General features: G+C 38.6%; 1 protein-coding gene across 2 annotated transcripts in view; it reads left to right on the plus strand.

Annotated features, from left to right (window-relative positions):
* The window catches only part of DLD (dihydrolipoamide dehydrogenase), a 53,063-nt gene that overhangs the window by 14,175 nt on the left and 19,137 nt on the right, over positions 1–19,751 (plus strand). Inside the window, exons 9-15 of one of the 2 annotated variants that reach the window (XM_059074805.2) lie at positions 14,150–14,340; positions 14,995–15,165; positions 15,484–15,673; positions 16,100–16,237; positions 17,129–17,218; positions 17,307–17,419; positions 17,696–18,057. In XM_059074805.2, coding sequence (XP_058930788.1) covers positions 14,150–14,340; positions 14,995–15,165; positions 15,484–15,673; positions 16,100–16,237; positions 17,129–17,218; positions 17,307–17,372 — 846 coding nt within the window. In that variant the 3' untranslated portion in view covers positions 17,373–17,419; positions 17,696–18,057. Of the gene's footprint in view, positions 1–14,149; positions 14,341–14,994; positions 15,166–15,483; positions 15,674–16,099; positions 16,238–17,128; positions 17,219–17,306; positions 17,420–17,695; positions 18,058–19,751 lie in introns of those variants that run through there. The other variant, XR_010842293.1, reaches the window with a different exon arrangement.

Raw genomic sequence — 19,751 nt, forward strand, 5'->3', positions numbered from 1 at the left:
GCCCTTCAGGTATTTAAACCTGCCAGCCCTTCGACCCTTCAGCAGACAGCTCTCATTCTGAGTGAATTACATTTCAGGTAAAGACATGACTTACGTGACCTAACTCTTCCCTGCCTCTCCATCCTCATCTCGATCCCTCTTAACTCAAGTTTTAGAAATGTCGTTCTCTGAATACTGTGCTGTCTCCTACCTTTTCGTTGCTTGGTTCTCCCTTCTTGTCCATCTGGCAGTTTTCATGATTGTCCAGTGACCTCTATCCCTCCATTTTAGGAGTCCTTTCCCAGGGCCATTTTACCTTGTAATCGCCAAGAATGGCTCTACTTCTGAAATCACAAATCCAGACATTTTATTCTCTAACCATAAGCTCCTTTCCTCTTACTAAGTTACTCCTCAGTTAGACAGGCTCTCTAACTTAATCAGGTTTTCTAGTCCCTAGATCCCTCTTATGTTTTTGCTCTCTGCCTTTATCCTGTCTTGAGTGCTTTCCCGAGCGGGTTAGATTCTATAATGTGTCACTTTAATCACTTCCTTACAGATGCTCTTGAGTCCCTTGCCTTGCTGTTCTGTCATATCTGCTTGGCAAAACTAGTCCTGGTTGAATTCAGCTGTCTGTCTTTTTATGCTATACCCAGGATATTGACTACACCAGGAGAAAGACACACATCCTGCAGATTAGTACCTGTGTAAATTTTTGGTCACAGGTCTCGGCAAGATCCTCAGCCTTGCTGACAACTCCATTATTTCCTTAGCTGGTACACTCTCCTGGTGCCCGCAATGGTTGTTTCATTTCCCACTCATCTCAAACCTCTGCCAGCACAGTGTCTTCCGCTGCTTGCAGATGATCTTGTCTCCTAAATTCCGCATAAGGGAAACCATCAGATGAGAACTCCCTCAGCCTGATGCCCTAGATTTCAAATTATTTTTACTCATTGTTAAACTTGTTCTCTTGATCTCTGTGTAACTCTGGAAGTGCTTTTTTCCCTAAGACTGAGCCCTTCACCTGTGCTTGGTAGTGCATCATCTCCTGCTTTCCTGGGGACTTAGTTTTGTGATTTTTATATATTTTTTTAGTCTTCAAACTCTCCTCTACTTTTGCTTCCTTATTTACGTTTAAACCTGCTTCTCTGTGGGCACCTGTGTGCATTCACACATGCCAAGATGCCTTTGCGCTCATAGACACAGGCTGTGTACATATAAGTACACATAAGCTTTTTTTTGATCCTGTGTATTCCTTCAGTTGCTAATTTTCCTCTCACCTTCTCTTCACAGCCAGACTTCTTAAAAAAGATGCCCACATTCTGTTTCATCAGTTCCCACTCACTTCTTCATCCATGGCTTCTTGTGCCATCAGATTGCTCTTGACAGGGCATGAATGGATTTTTTGCTCAATCCAATGGACTGTTTTCTTCACTGCTTTATTTGGTAGCAAACGGCATTGCTGATTTTCTTGCGTGTGAAACTTTTCCCTTAATTTCTCTGATCAAACCACACTCTGGGTTTTCCAGCTACCCTTTGGGCTGACATCTCATTCTTCCCTTTCTCAGCCTTCCCTTTAATTGTTAGGATTACTCTAGATTCTGTCTCAGGGTTCTATTCCAGACCCTTTTTGTCTTTCCACAGAATATTCTCTTCCCTCTTACCTCAGTTACACAAGGACTCATAAATATTCGCAGCCTAATCCTTTCGCCTTGCCTCTGAATTTTTATATCTGAATGCTTACCAGCATCTCTGTTTGTAGGTCTCACAGGCACTCAGTTCAGTAAGTACCTCTTAACCTTTCTCTCCCTCTTTCACTCCCCAAAACAAAGCCTGTTTCTTTTCTAACATTTCCCATCTCTGAGTGGTACTGCCATCTATCTAGAGGCCTGAAGAAGTTTGGAAACTATATGTGACCTCTCCCATGCTTTTGTGCCCCATATTGAGTCAGTCCCTGGGTTGTAATGTGATACTACCTGTTAGGTGGCTCATGAATATATCCTCTTCTTTTCATGTATCTGCTTAGATCCCAGTTCATGCCAAGATCATGTCTTACCCTGGGTTTCACTTCTTTAACTTTTTCTAATCTGTTTTCCCCAGAGTGGCTGAAGTGATTACATGATTACACAAATGTAATCATGTCTCTTCCCTGCTGAAAATCCTTCAATGACTCATTATAGCTGGTAGGATAAGTACAAACTCTTAAATGTTGGTTGGTGCTGGCTCAAATCTCCAGCCTCGTTTCTAACCCCTTTCCCTCTCAAGCTATGTTCACGGTATATTGAAATATCAGTTCCTGAACAAGCTGCATTCTTTATCTGTAGGTAGGCCTTCCTTCTGTTTGGAACATTTCATCCCTCTACGAGTTTCTGCACTTTCTGAGCCCTTCCCTGCCTACCCTAGATGTCCTTAGGCACTCTTGCTGAGTGTTCCATTGCACCCTATACTTCTTGTTCTAGCATTTATCTTGCTTTCTTGATGTTACTTGTTCACTTGTCTCTCTTTCGTTAAATCATAAACTCCATGAGGGTAGAGATGCTGGCTGTTTCATTTACTGTGTGTCTTTAGGATCTAGCATAGTGGCTGATCTATAATAAGTACTCATATATTGCCTTTTATTATCGCTCTATAAACATTTGTTGACATAATAAATACCTTTCAAATGTCAGCTTAGAAGTTACCTTTTTAGTGGAGACTTCTGTTTAAGAAAGCTCAGGTCTTTCCTTCTTCGAGTCTTCAGTATAATGTGTCTACATCTTTGCGTCATCTACTAATAACAGTATATTGAATCTATTTGTTTATGTCTGTCTTTTTTATAGGACCATAAGCTCCTTAAAGGCAGAGATTGAGTTTTATTCATATTTAAATCTCCATTGCTTTTCTTTTGTTGTTGTTGTTTTTGTTTTGTTTTGTTTTTCTGTCTGCGCCACGCTGCATGCGGGATCTTAGTTCCCCGACCAGGGCTTGAACCCGTGCCCCCTGCAGTGGAAGTGTGGAGTCTTAACCACTGGACCACCATGGAAGTCCCTGATACTACAGTCTTTAACCAGTTATAAACATAACTGAATATCTTGCTGATACCAAAACATACTACATTAACCAGCCAGAAAAACTTTTAGAAAATAAAGTGTGGGTCATTTACATGACCTGTTTGAAACACTTGTGGTAGTGTCTAATGATGGTCAAGCCAGCTGTTTAAAAATCTCTTTTAGTATTTAGCAGAGATTGACCTGTGCTCCACATTTCAGAGTCTATTCTTTTTTCTTTTTCTTTTTTAACTTTTTATTTTATATTGGAGGATAGTTGATTAACAATGTTGTGTTAGTTTCAGATGTACAGCAGAGTGATTCAGTTATATGTATATATGTATTTATTCTTTTTCAAATTCTTTTCCATTTAGGTTGTTACCTAATACTGTTCAGAGTTCCCTGTGCTATACAGTAGGTCCTTATTGGTTATCCATTTTAAGTATAGTAGTATATACATATCAATCCCAAACTTCCTAACTTCATTTGTATATTTCTTTTTTCGACCTCACATATAAGCGATATCATATGATGTTTGTCTTTCTCTGTCTGACTGACTTCATTCAGTATGACAATCTCTAGGTCCATCCATGTTGCTGCAAATGGCATCATTTCATTCTTCTTATTGACTGAGTAATACTCCTTTGTATATATGTACCACTTTTTTATCCATTCATCTGTCAGTGGACATTTAGGTTGCTTCCATGTCTTGGCTATTGTAAACAGTGCTGCAATGAACATTGGGGTGCAGGTATTTTGGACCATGTTTTTCTCTGGATATATACCCAGGAGTGGGATTGCAGGATCATTTTTAGTTTTTTAAGGAGCCTACATACTGTTCTCCACAGTGGCTATACCAATTTACATTCCCACCAACAGTGTAGGAGAGGTCCCTTCTCTACACGCCCTCTCCAGCATTTATTGTTTGTGGATTTTTTGAGGATAGCCATTTTGACTGGTTTAAGGTGATATCTCATTGTAGTTTGTTTTTTTTTTTTTAAGATTTTTTTTTATGTGGACCATTTAAAAATCTTTATTGAATTTGTTACAGTATTGCTTCTGTTTTATGTTTTGGTTTTTTTGGCTGTGAGGCATGTGGGATCTTAGCTTCCCCACCAGGGATTGAACCTGTAGCCCCTGCATTGGACTGCCAGGGAAGTCCCCTCGTTGTAGTTTTGATTTGCATTTCTCTAATAATTAGCCATGTTGAGCATCTTTTCATGTGCCTCTTGGCCATCTGTATATCTTTGGAGAAATGTCTGTTTAGGTCTTCTGCCCATTTTTTGATTGGGTTGTTTGTTTTTATGATTTTAGCCCTATGAGCTGTTTGTAAAGTTTGGAGACTAATCCCTTGTCGGTTGCATCATTTGTAAATATTTTCTCCCATTCTGTGGGTTGTCTTTTCATTTTGTTTGTGGTTTCCTTTGCTGTGCAAAAGCTTTTGAGTTAAATTAGGTCCCATTTGTTTTTGTTTTTATTTCAATTAGTCTGGGAGACGGATTGAGAAAGATATTACTGTGATTTATGTCAGGGAGTGTTCTGCCTATGTTTTCCTCTAAAAGTTTTATAGTGTTCAATCTTATGTTTAGGTCTTTAATCCATTTTGAGTTTATCTTTGTGTATGGTGTTAAAGAGTATTTTAATTTCATTTTTTTTACATGTATTTGTCCAGTTTTCCCAGCACCATTTATTGAAGAGACTGTTTTTCTTCCATCGTATAGTCTTGCCTCCTTTATCATAGATTAATTGACCAGAGGTGCATGGGTTTATTTCTGGGCTTTCTATCCTGTTCCATTGATCTATATTTCTATTTTTGTGCCAGTACCATACTATTTTGATGACTATAGCTTTGTATTGTAGTCTGAAGTCACAGAGCCTGATTCCTCCAGCTCCATTTTTCTTTCTCAAGATTGCTTTGGGGCTTCCCTGGTGGCGCAGTGGTTGAGAGTCTGCCTGCCGATGCAGGGGACACAGGTTCATGCCCCGGGCCGGGAAGATCCCACATGCCGTGGAGTGGCTAGACCCGTGAGCCATGGCCGCTGAGCCTGCGCATCTGGAGCCTGTGCTCTGCAATGGGAGAGGCCACAACAGTGAGAGGTCTGCGTACTGCAAAAAAAAAAAAAAAAAAAAAAGATTGCTTTTGCTATTCGGGGTCTTTTGTTTCTCCATACAGACTTTAAGATTTTTTGTTCTAGTTCTGTGAAAAGTGCAGTTGATCCTTTCTTAGGGATTGCATTGAATCTGTAGATTGCCTTTGGTAGGATAGTCATTTTGACAATATTGATTCTATCCAAGAACACGGTATGTCTCTCCATCTGTTGTGTTGTGTTTGATTTCTTTCATCAGCACAGTACAGTTTTCAGAGTACCGGTCTTTTATCTCCTTAGGTAGGTTTATTCCTAGGAGGTATTTTATTCTTTTTGCTGTGATGGTAAATGGGATCGTTTCTTTAATTTCTCTCTCTGATCTTTTGTTTTTAGTGTATAGAAATGCAACAGATTTCTGTGTATTGATTTTGTAACCTGCAACTTTACCGGATTCATGATTATGGGCTCGAGTAGTTTTCTGGTCCAGTCTTCAGGATTTTCTATGTATAGTATCATGTCATCTGCAGACAGTGACAGTTTAACTTTTTCTTTTCCAGTTTGGATTCCTTTTATTTCTTTTTTTTTTTTTTCTTCGCTGTAGCTAAGACTTCCAAAACTATGTTGAATAAAAGTGGTGAGAGTGGACATCCTTGTCTTGTTTTGTTGAGTATGATGTTAGCTGTAGGTTTGTCATATATGGCCTTTATTACGTTGAGGTTTGTTCCCTCTTTGCCCACTTTCTGTAGAGTTTTTATCATCAATGGGTGTTGAATTTTGTCGAAAGCTTTTTCTCCATGTATAGAGATGATCACATGGTTTGTATTTCTCAGATTGTTGATGTGGTGTGTGGTGTATCACACTGATTGATTTATGGATACTGAAAAATCCTTGCATCCCTGGGATAAATCCCCCTTGATCGTGGTGTATGATCCTTTTAATGTGTCGTTGGATTCAGATTTGTTAGTATTTTGTTGAGGATTTTTGCATCTAAGTTCATCAGGGATATTGGCCTGTAATTTTCTTTTTTTGTGGTATCTTTGTCTGGTTTTGGTATCAGGGTCATCACCCTCATAGAATGAGTTTGGGAGTTTTCCTTCCTCTGCAATTTTTTGGAACAGTTTCAGAAGGGTAGGTGTCATCTCTTCTCTAAATGTTTGATAGAATTTGTCTATGAAGCCATCTGGTCCTGGACGTTTGTTTTTTGGGAGTGTTTAAGTCACAGTTTGAATTTCGGTGCTTGTGACTGGTCTGTTCATATTTTCTATTTCTTCCTGGCTTGGTCTTGGGACATTGTACCTTTTGAAGAATTTGTCCATTTCTTCCATGTTGTCCATTTTACTGGCATATAGTTGCTTATAGTAGTCTCTTATGATCCTTTGTATTTCTGTGGTGTAAGTTGTAACTTCTCCATTTTCATTTCTAATTTTATTGATTTGAGTTCTCTCCCTTTTTTATCTTGACACGTCTGGCTAAAGGTTTATCAATTTTGTTTATCTTTTCAAAGAACCAGATTTTAGTTTCATTGATCTTTGCTGTTGTCTCTATTTCATTCATTTCTGCTCTGATCTTTATTTCTTTCCTTCTACTAACTTTAGGTTTTGTTTGTTCTTTCTCTAGTTGCTTTAGGTATAAGGTTAGGTTGTTTATTTGGGATTTTTCTTACTTCTTGAGGTAAGATTGTATTGCTGTAAACTTGTGTCTTAGAACTGCTTTTGCTGCATCCCATAGGTTTTGGATTGTTGTGCTTTCATTTTCATTTGTCTCTGGGTTTTGTTGTTATTTTGTTTTGTTTTGTGTTTAACAAGCTGGGTGGCATGTGAGATCTTAGTTTCCTGACCAGGGATCCATCCATTGGTTGTTTAGTAGCATATTGTTTAGCCTCCACGTGTTTGTGTTTTTTAGCTTTTTTCTTGTAGTTGATTTCTAATCTCGTAGTGACGTGGTTGGAAAAGATGCTTGGTATGATTTCAGTTTTCTTAAATTTACCGAGGCTCACTTTGTGACCCAGCGCGTGGTGAGTTCTGGAGAATATTCCACGTGCCCTTGAGAAGAATGTGTATTCTGCTTTTGCTTTTTTTTTTTTTTTTTTAATAAATTTATTTATTTATTTTTGGCTGCGTTAGATCTTCGTTGCTGCGCGCCGGCTTTCTCTAGTTGCGGCGACTGGGGCTACTCTTTGTTGTGGTGCATGGGCTTCTCGTTGAGGTGGCTTCTCTTTATTGCAGAGCACGGGATTTAGGCACGTGGGCTCTGTAGTTGTGGCTTGCAGGCTTAGTTGCTCCGTGGCATGTGTGATCTTCCCGGACCGGGGCTTGAACCCATGTTCCCTGCATTGGCAGGCGATTCTCAACCACTGCACCACCAGGGAAATCTCCTATACTGCGGCTTTTGGATGGAGTGCTCTCTTAAGTATCAATTAAGTCCATCTGGTCTAATGTGTCATTTAAGGCCTGTGTTTCCTTGCTGATTTTCTGTCTGGACGATCTGTCCATTATGAAAATGGGGTGTTAAAGTCCCCCACTATTATTGTGTTAGTGTCAATTTCTCCTTTTATGGCTGTTAGTATTTGCTTTATGTATTGAGGTGCACCTGTGTTGGGTGCATATATATTTACAATTGTTAAATCTTCTTCTTGGATTGATCCCTTGATCATCATGTAGTGTCCTTCTTTGTCTCTTATAACAGTCTTTATTTTAAGGTCTATTTTGTCTGATACAAGTATTGCTACTCCAGCTTTCTTTTGATTTCCATTTGTGTGGAATACCATTTTCCATCCCCTCACTTTCAGTCTGTATGTATCCCTAGGTCTGAAGTGGGTCTCTTATAGACAGCATATATACAGGTCTTGTTTTTGTATCCATTCAGCAAACCTGTGTCTTTTGGTTGGAGCATTTAATCCATTTACATTTAAGGTAATTATCGGTATGTATGTTCCTATTGCCATTTTCTTAATTGTTTTGGCTTTGTTTTTCTAGGTGTTTTTCCTTCCCTTCCTCTTTTGTTTTCTTCTCTTGTGGTTTGATGACCATCTTTAGTGTTGTGTTTGGGTTGCTTTTTCTCCTTTGTGTTTGTATGAATTGTAGGTTTTGGGTTTGCTGTGCCCATAAGATTTTGATATAGCAGTCTGTATGTATACGGTTGTTTTAAGTTACTGGTCTCTTTCTTGCCTAGAGAAGTTCCTTTAGCATTTGTTGGAAAGCTGGTCTGGTTTTGCTGAATTCTCCTAGCTTTTGCTTATCTGTAAAGCTTTTGATTTCTCCATCAAATCTGAATGAGAGCCTTGCTGGGTAGAGTATTCTTGGTTGTAGGTTCTTCCTTTTTATCACTTTAAATATATCATGTGACCTTTCTTCTGGCCTGCAGAGTTTCTGCTGAGAAATCAGCTGATACCTTATGGGAGTTCCCTTGTATGCTATTTGTCATTTTTCCCTTGTTGCTTTTAAAATTTTTTCTTTTGTTTAATTTTTGTCAGTTTGATTACTGTGTGTCTTGGCATGTTCCTCCTTCAGTTTATCCTGCCTGGGACTCTGTGTGCTTCCTGGACTTGGGTGTCTGTTTCCTTTCCCATGTTAGGGAAGTTTTCAGCGATTATCTCTTCAAATATTTTCTCAGGTCCTTTCTGTCTCTCTTCTCCTTTTGGGACCCCTATAATGCGAATGTTGGTGCATTTAATGATGTCCCAGAGGTCTCTTAGACTGTTCTCATTTCTTTTCATTCTTTTTTTGTTTATTCTTTTCACACTGTGATTTCCACCATTCTGTCTTCCAGGTCACTTATCCGTTCTTCTGCCTCACTTATTCTGCTATTGATTCCTTTTAGTGTATTTTTCATTTCAGTTATTGTTCATCTCTGTTTGTTCTTTAGTTTTCTAGGTCTTTGTTAAACATTTCTTGCATCTTCTCGATCCTTGCCTCCATTCTTTTTCTGAGATCTTAGATCATCTTCACTATCATTATTCTGAATTATTTTTCTGGTAGGTTGGCTATCTCCACTTTTCTTCATTGTTCTTCTGGGATTTCATCTTTTTCCTTCATCTGGGACAAATTCCTCTGTCATCTCCTTTTGACTGACTTTCTGTGATTGCACTTTCCATCCTGTAGGCTACAGTATTGTGGTTCTTGGTTCTGCTGTCTACCCTCTGGTGGATGAGGCTGTCTAAGAGGCTGGCAGGCTTCCTGATGGGTGGGGATGTGTTCCCGTCCTGTTGGTTATTTGGCCTGAGGTGACCCAGCACTGGAGCCTACAGGATGTTTGGTGGGGCTGACGGTTGCCTCTGGGAGGGCTCATGCTGATGGGTGCTCCCCAGAACTGTTGCTGCCAGTGTCCTTGTCCCCGCAGTGAGACACAGCCACCCCCTGCCTCTGCAGGCAACCTCCAATACTAGCAGGTAGGTCTGGCCCAGTCTCTTCTGGGGTCACTGCTTTTACCCCCTCGGTCCTGGTGTGCATGAAATTTTGCTTGTGCCCTCCAGGAGTGGAGTTTCTCTTTCCCCCAGTTCTGTGGAAGTCCTGCTATCAAACCCCGCTGGCTCTCAAAGCCGGATTCTCAGGAGACTTCTCCTCCCGCTCCCAGACTCCCGGGCTAGGAAGCCTGTTGTGGGACTCAGAACTTTCACTCCTGTGGGAGAACTTCTGTGGTATAATTGTTTTCCAGTTGTGGTCACCCACTGGTGGGTATGGGATTTGATTTGATTGTGCCCCTCCTACTGTCTTGTTGTGGCTTCTTCGTCTTTGGATGTAGGATATCCTTTTTGGTAGGTTCCAGCATTTTTTAGTCGATGGTTATTCAGCATTTAGTTGTGATTTTGGTGTTTCGGTAAGAAGGGGGTGAGCTCACATCCTTCTACTTCACTATCTTGAGCTAATCTCCAGAATCTGTTCTTCTTTAGAATCTATTCTTTTCCACCTTTGGCAGTACTCTTATGCTAATTAAGTTCCCAGAGTTCACTGATTGACTGTCTCTGTTATTCAAACTGTGATGTAATTTGTTTGATTAGGGAGTTAATTCATCCAAAATCATTAGTTGTTGTTGTCTTGGGCTTCATTTCTCACTTAGTGATATTTCTTCAGTTCACTCCACTTTGAAAATTATTCTCACAGATGGATAAAACAAGCAAGAAAAAAGGAATAATAATAGATTTACTTTCTTTTGTTTAACGGTATAATAATATCCCCAAGCAGTTATTCTATTTCCTCCATCTCTGCACTTTTGCTTTAGGTTTTTTACAACGCTTGGGTCATTCCAGATATCTTGCCACAATGTTTTAGGTGTCTGTTACCATATTGAATTAGTTTTTACATGTCATTTAAAAAATTTAGGCTTATCAGAGAATTTACTTTGTAGTCATACATATCTCTACATTCTCATAAAGTTAGTCATATGACTTTTATTTTTTACTTATAGTTCTTGTTCCTTCCATTACAGTTTAATGTAGTGCTTTCAAGAACATAGGTTTTGGAATCAGATATAAATTTGAATTTTAGCTCTGCCTCTTAATGACTTTATGTCCTTGTTAAATTAATAATCCTCTCTGAACTAGTTGATTCATAATACAAATGAGGAAAAGAATAGTTGCCTTACAAGATTTTGTTGGGATTTTATAAAGTTAATACATTTAAGAAACTTAACTTAGTGCTTGGCATTTAACAAGCTGTAAATAAATTGTAGATATTATTGGAGTTTTCCTATCTCTAAGGATTTTGAAATCAGCTTTCCTAAAAAGTAGGGCACTTGTCTAGCTATGCTCATTGTTCCTTACTTTGAATTATAGACTTCAAGTTGCTGCTTCTCATCATTTCTACTCTTACTATTTTGATTTAGGTTCAGAAGAGTGATTCCTTTCTTTTAAACATCTTTACTGAGATAAAATTCACGTATATAGTTCACCCATTTAAAGTACACAGTTCACTGATTTTTAGTATATGCACAGAGTTATGCATCTGTCATCAGTATCTAATTCCAAAACATTTTCATCACCCCAGAAAGAAACCCCGTGACTATTAGTAGTCATTCTATAGTCCTCCTTTCTTCCAGCCCTTGGAAATCTAATCTACTTCCTATGTTTATGGATTTGCCTATTCTGAACATTACATATAAATGGAATTCATGCAGTATGTGGCATTTTGTGTCTGGCTTCTTTCACTTAGTATAATGTTCTCAACATTCAGGTATACTTCATTTCTCTTTATGGCCAAATAATCCATTCTATGCATACAGCACCTTTTTTTTTTTTTTTTTTTTTTTTTTTGCGGTATGCGGGCCTCTCACTGCTGTGGCCTCTTCCGATGCGGAGCACAGGCTCCGGACGCGCAGGCTCAGTGGCCATGGCTCACGGGCCCAGCTGCTCCGCGGCACGTGGGATCCTCCCGGACCGGGGCACGAACCGGTGTCCCCTGCATCGGCAGGCGGACTCCCAACCACTGCCCTACCAGGGAAGCCCTATAGCACATTTTTAAAATTAATTCATCAGTTGATGAACAATTGGGTTGTTTCCAGTTTGGGGCTAGTATGAATAATGCTGCTATGAAAGTTTGTGTGCAAGTTTTTGTGTAGACATCTGTTTTCATTTATTTTGAGTATATACTTAGGAGTAATTTTTTTTTAACCTTTCAAGGAACTGTACAGCAATTGGGAGATTGGGATTGACATATATACACTAATATGTATAAAGTAGATAACTAATAAGAAACTGCTGTATAAAATAAATAAATAAAATTGAGAACAAAAGGAGTTGGGAGGCCAGAAGGAGGAGCTCTCTCGCCCTACCACTAGTAGTCAGTTGCAGACCCAACAGGAGGAGACATACCTCGCATCTCCAACAGGAAGAAGGTTACTACTGTACTACCCCAGCAGAAGGAAGGAAGATTCTCCTTGCAATAACCTTGCCAATGGGACTGTCATTACTCAGCCAATAAAAAACCACTACAGCTTCCAATTTGCAGGACTCTGATGCACTTTTTATTTGTAACAGCCTTCCCAACTCCACCATCTCCTCTATAAGAGAAACGTTCATCTTCTTTGTTCTCTGGACTTAACTGTGGTTCACCATGGATTGTATACCCCAAATTGCATTTCTTTGATAGTCCCGAATAAACCAGTTCAACTGGTTTTAAAAAAAAAAAAAAAAAAAAAAAAAAAAAAAAAAAAAAAAAAAAAAGGAACTGTACAGCAAAGTGAATCAGCTATATGTATACATATAGCCCCTCTTTTTCATATTTCCTTCCAGTTTCGTTTGTTATTGAGTTTTGAGAGGTTTTTTTTTTTTTTTTTTTTTTTTGTGGTACGCAGGCCTCACACTGTTGTGGCTTCTCCTGTTGTGGAGCACAGGCTCCGGACGCACAGGCTCAGCAGCTATGGCTCACGGGCCCAGCCGCTCCGCGGCATGTGGTATCTTCGCAGACCAGGGCACGAACCTGTCTTGCATTGGCAGGCGGACTTGCATTGGCAGGCGGACTCTCAACCAGTGCACCACCAGGGAAGCCCGAGATTTCTTTATGTAATCTGGATTTAGATTCTTTATTTAAATCCTTTATATAATTTTTTTTGAATTTTATTTTTGGCTGCATTGGGTCTTTGCTGCATGTGAGCTTACTCTAGTTGCGGTGAGCGGGGGCTGCTCTTCATTGTGGTGTGTGGGCTTCTCATTGCCGTGGCTTCTCTTGTTTCGGAGCACGGGCGCTAGGCCTGCGGGCTTCAGCAGTTGTGGCACACGGGCTCAGTAGCTGTGGCTCACAAGCTCTAGAGCACAGACTCAGCAGTTGTGGCACATGGGCTTAGTTGCTCTGCCACATGTGGGATCTTCCCAGACCAGGGCTCGAACCCGTGTCCCCTGCCTTGGCAGGTGGATTCTTAACCACTGTGCCACCAGGGAAGCCCCCAGTAGATGGTTTGCAAACATTTCTTCACAGCCTGTGGTTTCTCATTTTGGGTTCATAATACTGTCTTTTGAAGAGAAGTTTTTAATTTTCATGAAGTCTCATTTATCTGTTTTCTTTTATGGATTGTGCATTTGTTATCATAGCTAAGAAATCTTTGCCTACTCTAGGTCACAAAGGTTCTCTCCTATATTTTCTTCTAGAAGTTTTATAGCCTTGGGTTTTACATTTAGGTCTATGATTTTGAGTTACCTTTTCATGGATGCTTGCTATTGGATTTTTTAGTGTCACTGCATTGCCTCTAGTTAACTCAGCTCTCACCCCAAAAATTCATGAAATTTTTAAAATGAATACATGAACTTAATTTAGTTGGTAAGGTAAACTCTTAAGGTGAATTTTCAATTATGAGATGAATTTAATACAGATTCTTGCAGAGGATATATTCATAGCTTTTCATAGTTTATTTAATGCGGTAAAATTATCTTCATATTGCCAGTTTCACATATAAGTATTCACAAGTTATAACTGATAAAATGTTGTTAAAATAAAAAGCCAGCATTTACTTTAAATTATAATTTGCATGAAAATGTAAACATTTCTCTGTTGAGAAAATAAAATACAAAATCAGTTTAATATTTTGCAAGCATCAGTAATTAGCAATAAGAGGTTACTTCTGCCCCCTCAAGACCTTCCTTCCTGCTGTTGTTCCTCTTTCTGGACCAGTTACCGGTGTATTTCATTGCTTCTCCAAGTCTTTGTGCAAATGGCACTTGCAGTGAGGCCTTCCCCTGGCCACACTGTTTAAAATTACAGTCCCTCCTTTCAGTAGTCCTGGTTCTACTTCCTGCTTTATTTTTCTCATAGCTCTTTTACTGTCCTCTGCATGAATTTTACTTATTTGTCCCCCCTGTCAGAATTTAAGGCCCCTGAGGGCAGTGTTTTGTTTACTGATGTATGTCTATCACCTAAAATGGTGCCTAGCATATAGTATGTGCTCAGTACTTGTTGAGTTAATGAATATTAACTTATATATGTTTGTCACAGTGTTAATTTTAAACCTCAGAGTTTCTAATAGGAACATATTAACACAAGAAAATATCTTACAATAAACTGTAAGATGATTTTTTTTTAACATTTGCTATAGAAGCCTTTATTTTTATGACTTTTTTATTATTATTATTTGCAGGGCTCAGTTTGGCAAAGACTTGGTGCAGACGTGACAGCAGTTGAGTTTTTGGGTCATGTTGGTGGAATTGGAATTGATATGGAGATATCTAAAAACTTTCAACGCATCCTTCAAAAACAAGGATTTAAATTTAAATTGAATACCAAAGTCACTGGTGCTACTAAGAAGTCAGATGGAAAAATTGATGTTTCGTAAGTATGCTACATTTGTTTTTGTTACGATACCCTTCTGTGCGTTTCTTTAAGAAAAACATTCAGTTTCTAGGATCAGATTCTTCTGTAACTTAATACCATTTTACTGTGTAGTATAACTCAGTATTGCTTATCAAGTCAGTCCATTGAAATTCACGATTGCATTGATAGAAAAATTAAGCCAGTGTTCTCATTTGTAATGTACTTTTTCATAGTATACATTCAGAAAAATTTAAACTCAACATTCAGTAAAGTTAATTCAGTATTTTTAGACAGATACATGGGGAAATCAGTAATATTATTGATTCAGTTGCTTACTGTGTGCTTGGCATTCTGTTTGTATAACACTGAAATAACTTGCCTAAGGTCACATAGCTGGTGGGGGCAGAAGCACTGCTTGAACTTGGATCTGTCGGACTCTAAGACTTAATGTTCTTAAACTGTGTTATATAGCCTGTTGTTGTGAGGTTCTATGGTAGACCCCTAGAGGATATGTACATTTTTCTTTGCCTGACCCTTATGTTTGTATTTATAATAAACTTACACTGTTAGAAGTATTATCAATACTTGAGAAATGTCTGGTCTTAAATTTCCAAGTCTGTGAGCTATTCATGTAGATGTGTGTTCAACAGTTATACACTGTTCATTATCTAGTATTGAAGCTGCTTCTGGTGGTAAAGCTGAAGTTATCACTTGTGATGTACTCCTGGTTTGCATTGGCCGACGACCCTTTACTAAGAATTTGGGACTAGAGGAGCTTGGAATTGAGCTGGATCCTAGAGGTAGAATTCCAGTAAATACCAGATTCCAAACTAAAATTCCAAAGTAAGTTGGACACTTACCTGCATTTTCAGTAATTTTAAGCAAACACTATTTTGAAAATAAGGCTTTTGTCATGCTTAAAAAGTACATTGGCTTTGGGGAAGAACAGTAAACTTATAATACGTAAAAGCAAAAGTAATTAATTGAATTTTTTCACTACCCAAAGATTAGAACCTGAACTCACAGATATTTGAAGAGCTGTATTTGGTTTATTTTTTGGTGACTTTATAACTAGAAACGTTTATTTTGTTACCCTGGTATAACTGTAGATGAGTGTCTGTGATTTCAGAAGTTGACTGTTTCTTTTGATCTCTGTGGCAGTATCTATGCAATCGGCGATGTGGTTGCTGGTCCAATGCTGGCTCACAAAGCAGAGGATGAAGGCATTATCTGTGTTGAAGGGATGGCTGGTGGCGCTGTGCACATTGACTACAATTGTGTACCATCGGTGATTTACACACACCCGGAAGTTGCTTGGGTTGGCAAATCAGAAGAGCAGTTGAAAGAAGAGGTAATTCTGAATGAGAGTAGTTTTCCTTTAATGTGTGATTTGAGTTGACACCAGTGGTTGAGAATCCTTTCGTTATTGCATTAATGCATTTTAATAACTATGTAGAACATTATAGGTAAGTTTGTATAATTTTTTACTTTGTGAGTATCTTAAAGGAGATCATTTGGTTGCCTGTATTCAAAAACTAGTAATTCCAGAGCTCTTATATTTGGCTTTGAAATATATCCAGGTGGGCTGACATTTGCATTTGCTTGTGTTTGTACCCAAAATATATTTCAATAACAAGCCTTTTGGTCTTTCCTTCTTTATGCTTTGTGAAGAATTGCCTTCTTGGGATTTATTTTCTGAAGAAACGGTGGACGCTTTCACCAAATGGGAATGAATTTTTTGATAGTTATGTACGTTCTCATTTTCTGCTTCTCACAGGGTATTGAGTACAAAGTTGGGAAATTCCCATTTGCTGCTAACAGCAGAGCTAAGACAAACGCTGACACAGATGGCATGGTGAAGATACTTGGGCAGAAGTCAACAGACCGAGTATTGGGAGCACATATTCTAGGACCAGTGAGTACTGTAAAACCAGAAATCCCACTAGGATTTCTGGAAAGCAGTGTTATTTAGTAGATTAATTTAAAACCACCTGGTGTTTACATTCTGCGGTTAGTGTTTACTAGCAAAAGTTTGAATATGGCTTCTTCATGCATCGTTTCTAGCACTGACATTCCTGCCCATCGTATCATCTGCATTCCATGCTGCAACTAAGATTATCACTTTAAAACGTACAGCAGGCCATTTGCCTGCTTAAAACTCTAGTGGTCCTTTCTGCTACAGCCTTATATAAAAGGTCCCACTGAATTTAGCCATGGTTACTTTTCTGACATCTCTTTCCACTCATCCCCTTTGCTCATTAATTCCCTGTCTCATGGGCCTTCTCTCAATTTCTTAACAGGCTGAGCTTGTTCCCATGTTAAAGCCTTTGTTCTAGAATCCTCTGCCTTCACATCTTTGCGTGACTGGCTTATTATTCAGGTCTTAGCTCAGGTGTTACCTTCTAAGAGAAGCCTTTCCTGCCACTGCACATGAGGTATGCCCTCCCCTAGGTATCTGGTGCATCAGTAATGATACTAGAACATTTGAGTGCTTACTCTGTAACAGTTGTTCCTAGATGCATGCATTAACTTTAGTTTCCATGACCCTGTGAGGTAGGTGGTGGTGTTCCCATTTTTGAGGTGAATAAACGGGCCGAAGCACAGAGTCAGTGAGTGGTTAGGGCGGTAAATGGTAGGAGTTGAATCCAGGCCTCTCGCTTCAGAGCCCAGGCTCTTAACTTCTGAACTGCTTTTTTCTGTTAAGCTTTTTCTGACTGGAGGCAATTAGCTGTTCTAATGTCTCGTATTAGAAGGTAGTTGTTTTTGCCATAGAAACAAAATTACTTCTTGGTTTATTATTTTAAAGGGTGCTGGTGAAATGATAAATGAAGCTGCTCTTGCACTGGAATATGGAGCATCCTGTGAAGATATAGCTAGAGTCTGTCATGCACATCCGGTAACAACATATGCAATTAATGGCTATCTCAAGTTTCTTCTGATTCACAAATACTTGGCTTTTAATTCTAAATTTCTTCCCTTTGCAGACCTTATCAGAAGCTTTTAGAGAAGCAAACCTGGCTGCATCATTTGGCAAATCGATCAACTTTTAAATTAGAAGATTATATTTTTCTGAAATTTCCTGGGAGCTTTTATAGAGGTAACATTTCTGAACAGGAAATGCTCACAGCTCCAAGAATTTCTAGGACTCAATTATGAAACTTGTGGAAGGTATTTAATAGGTTTGGATAGAATGGAATAATCTCATATCTATATTTTAAATAAATTTAATATTTTATTTCACTGCGTTAATATTGCAGAAAAAAGCTACTTATAGTAGCATCCTGGAAATATTCTTCAACCCATATTTTCATGCTGTTTATGAAAGGCTCAACTTCACTGAATTTATGCTAAGTAGCTTTTATCTCTGATACAGGATTTACTTACATGGATGGAGCTGGAGTATGGTATGTGAACAGCTGTGTTTGAAACAAGGTGATCAAGTTATTTTAAACTTGGTTTTCACATTGGAAACAGTCAGAATAAGTTAAATATGTATAAACTGAACTGATGTAAATAAAAAATGATGGTCTATCAGTTATTTTAATCCCGAAAGTCTTGGCTGTTAGAGGTAGAATTTGTGTTTAGATTTTTAAGGTTCTAGTGAGGTCTGCAGTCTGAAGTAGTATCATTGACCAAAGTAAGGCAGTATATATATGAAATTCATATATTAAGTGGAGAAGCAATGTATTACAGTGGGAAATTAAGATATGGAAATAAACATGTCTTAAATATTCATTTACTGGTTATTCTGAGTGGATGTCAAGATGGTCCTAGATTTTTTATGACTACCTCTACCATACTTTCTTGTTTATTACTCTTTTTTTTTTTTTTTTTTTTTTTGGCGTTACACGGGCCTCTCCCGTTGCAGAGCGCAGGCTCAGCGGCCATGGGTCACGGGCCCAGCCGCTCCACGGCATGTGGGATCCTCCCAGACCGGGGCACGAACCCGCGTCCCCTGCATCAGCAGGCGGACTCTCAACCACTGCGCCACCAGGGAAGCCCTATTACTCTTTATTATTGCTTTTATAGGCCTGGATAGATCTTTTTTTCCCACACTGTAGGACAGTATTAAAGTATTTAAAAGGTCATTATCCTTTCGTATGTTCTAGTGATACCTACTAAATGTTTAACATTTATTTTTGGAGAAACAACATAAGGGAATCTTTAATCTGTTGTCTTAAGTGGATTGCCAGTGTATCCTGGCTGGGTAAAATCTATTTCTTTAAAGAGTGCTATAAAATTATATTTATTGATAAATATTTAAAATGGCTGTTTCTTAAAACAAATAACAAAGTGTTGAATACTATGTAGACTTGATTATAACTAAATTTAAGAATCATTTCAGATTCATTCATCATATTTGATATAGCATAAATTTCTAAAGAAAGTAAATTATCTTAAGGAACTGAAATATGCAAACCAGAAGTTCACTTGATTGCAATTTAAAAGTTATATATTGTCTTAAGGAAAGTTTGGAGAATGTAATTCATGAGCAGAAAGCTGTATGGAATAAGAAATCATCAGTTGATCCATAGATAAAAGGAAAATGTTTTGTAGCCTTCAGGTTTTTATTGATTTATATGTAGGTCACATTTTCCTTTTTCTTCACCTGTCCAGTGCTCTTGAATTGTATTATGGTCATTATAAATGGATACATTGTAAAGACTGGATTCTGTTACATACCTCTGAAAAATACTGAATTTTTTAGTGGGCATTAACTTTTTTAGTGGGCATTTAACAAACTCTTGTTGTCTTTGTGCGTGCATGTGCGCGCGCGTGTGTGTGTGTGTGTGTGTGTGTGTGTGTGTGTGTGTGTAGGCGGAGGGCGGGTGGACAGCTGAAATCTCTACGCAGTTGTTTTAGCTTTACTTGGGCTACCTGAAGTTTGTGCCATGTACGTAAAGTTCACAGGTCAGCCAGAGATTGGACAAGGGATATGCAGAATTTATACCGCTTTTCTGGGGTTCCTCCCCTCATATTTCAGTTGCTGTTAGTTACCCCAAACTCTGTTCTCCGATTCCTTAACCAGTAAAACTTGGCTTCTCTCCAAGTTGCTACTTGGGATCTCCCCTCAGTGAAAAGCTATTAAAAATGGAAATGTCACACAAGGCTGTTATTTGAGTGCAACGCGCACCCCCCTCTTCTGCCTACTTTTGGTTGTTGTCCAGTACCTTTACTTTTCAAAAATATATTTTATTCAGAGTTTTCAGTTGTTATCTGTAGGAGTAGTGGTCTGATATGTGCTACTTGCCATTATCGGTAATGAACTCTGCATCTTTTTAAAATCTGAAGTCCTGATATTATGTGAAGTGCTAATTATTTAAACCTCAAACGTGTCCCCTACTCTAGGTAGAAAGATTTTGATGAGGGACTAGTGAAATTTAATTTAACACAAAGTCCTAGCTGTAGAGAGACACAAAATAATAGTT

This window comes from Kogia breviceps, chromosome 9 (genome assembly GCF_026419965.1).
Source record: "Kogia breviceps isolate mKogBre1 chromosome 9, mKogBre1 haplotype 1, whole genome shotgun sequence".
NCBI classification, from domain to species: Eukaryota; Metazoa; Chordata; class Mammalia; order Artiodactyla; family Physeteridae; genus Kogia; species Kogia breviceps.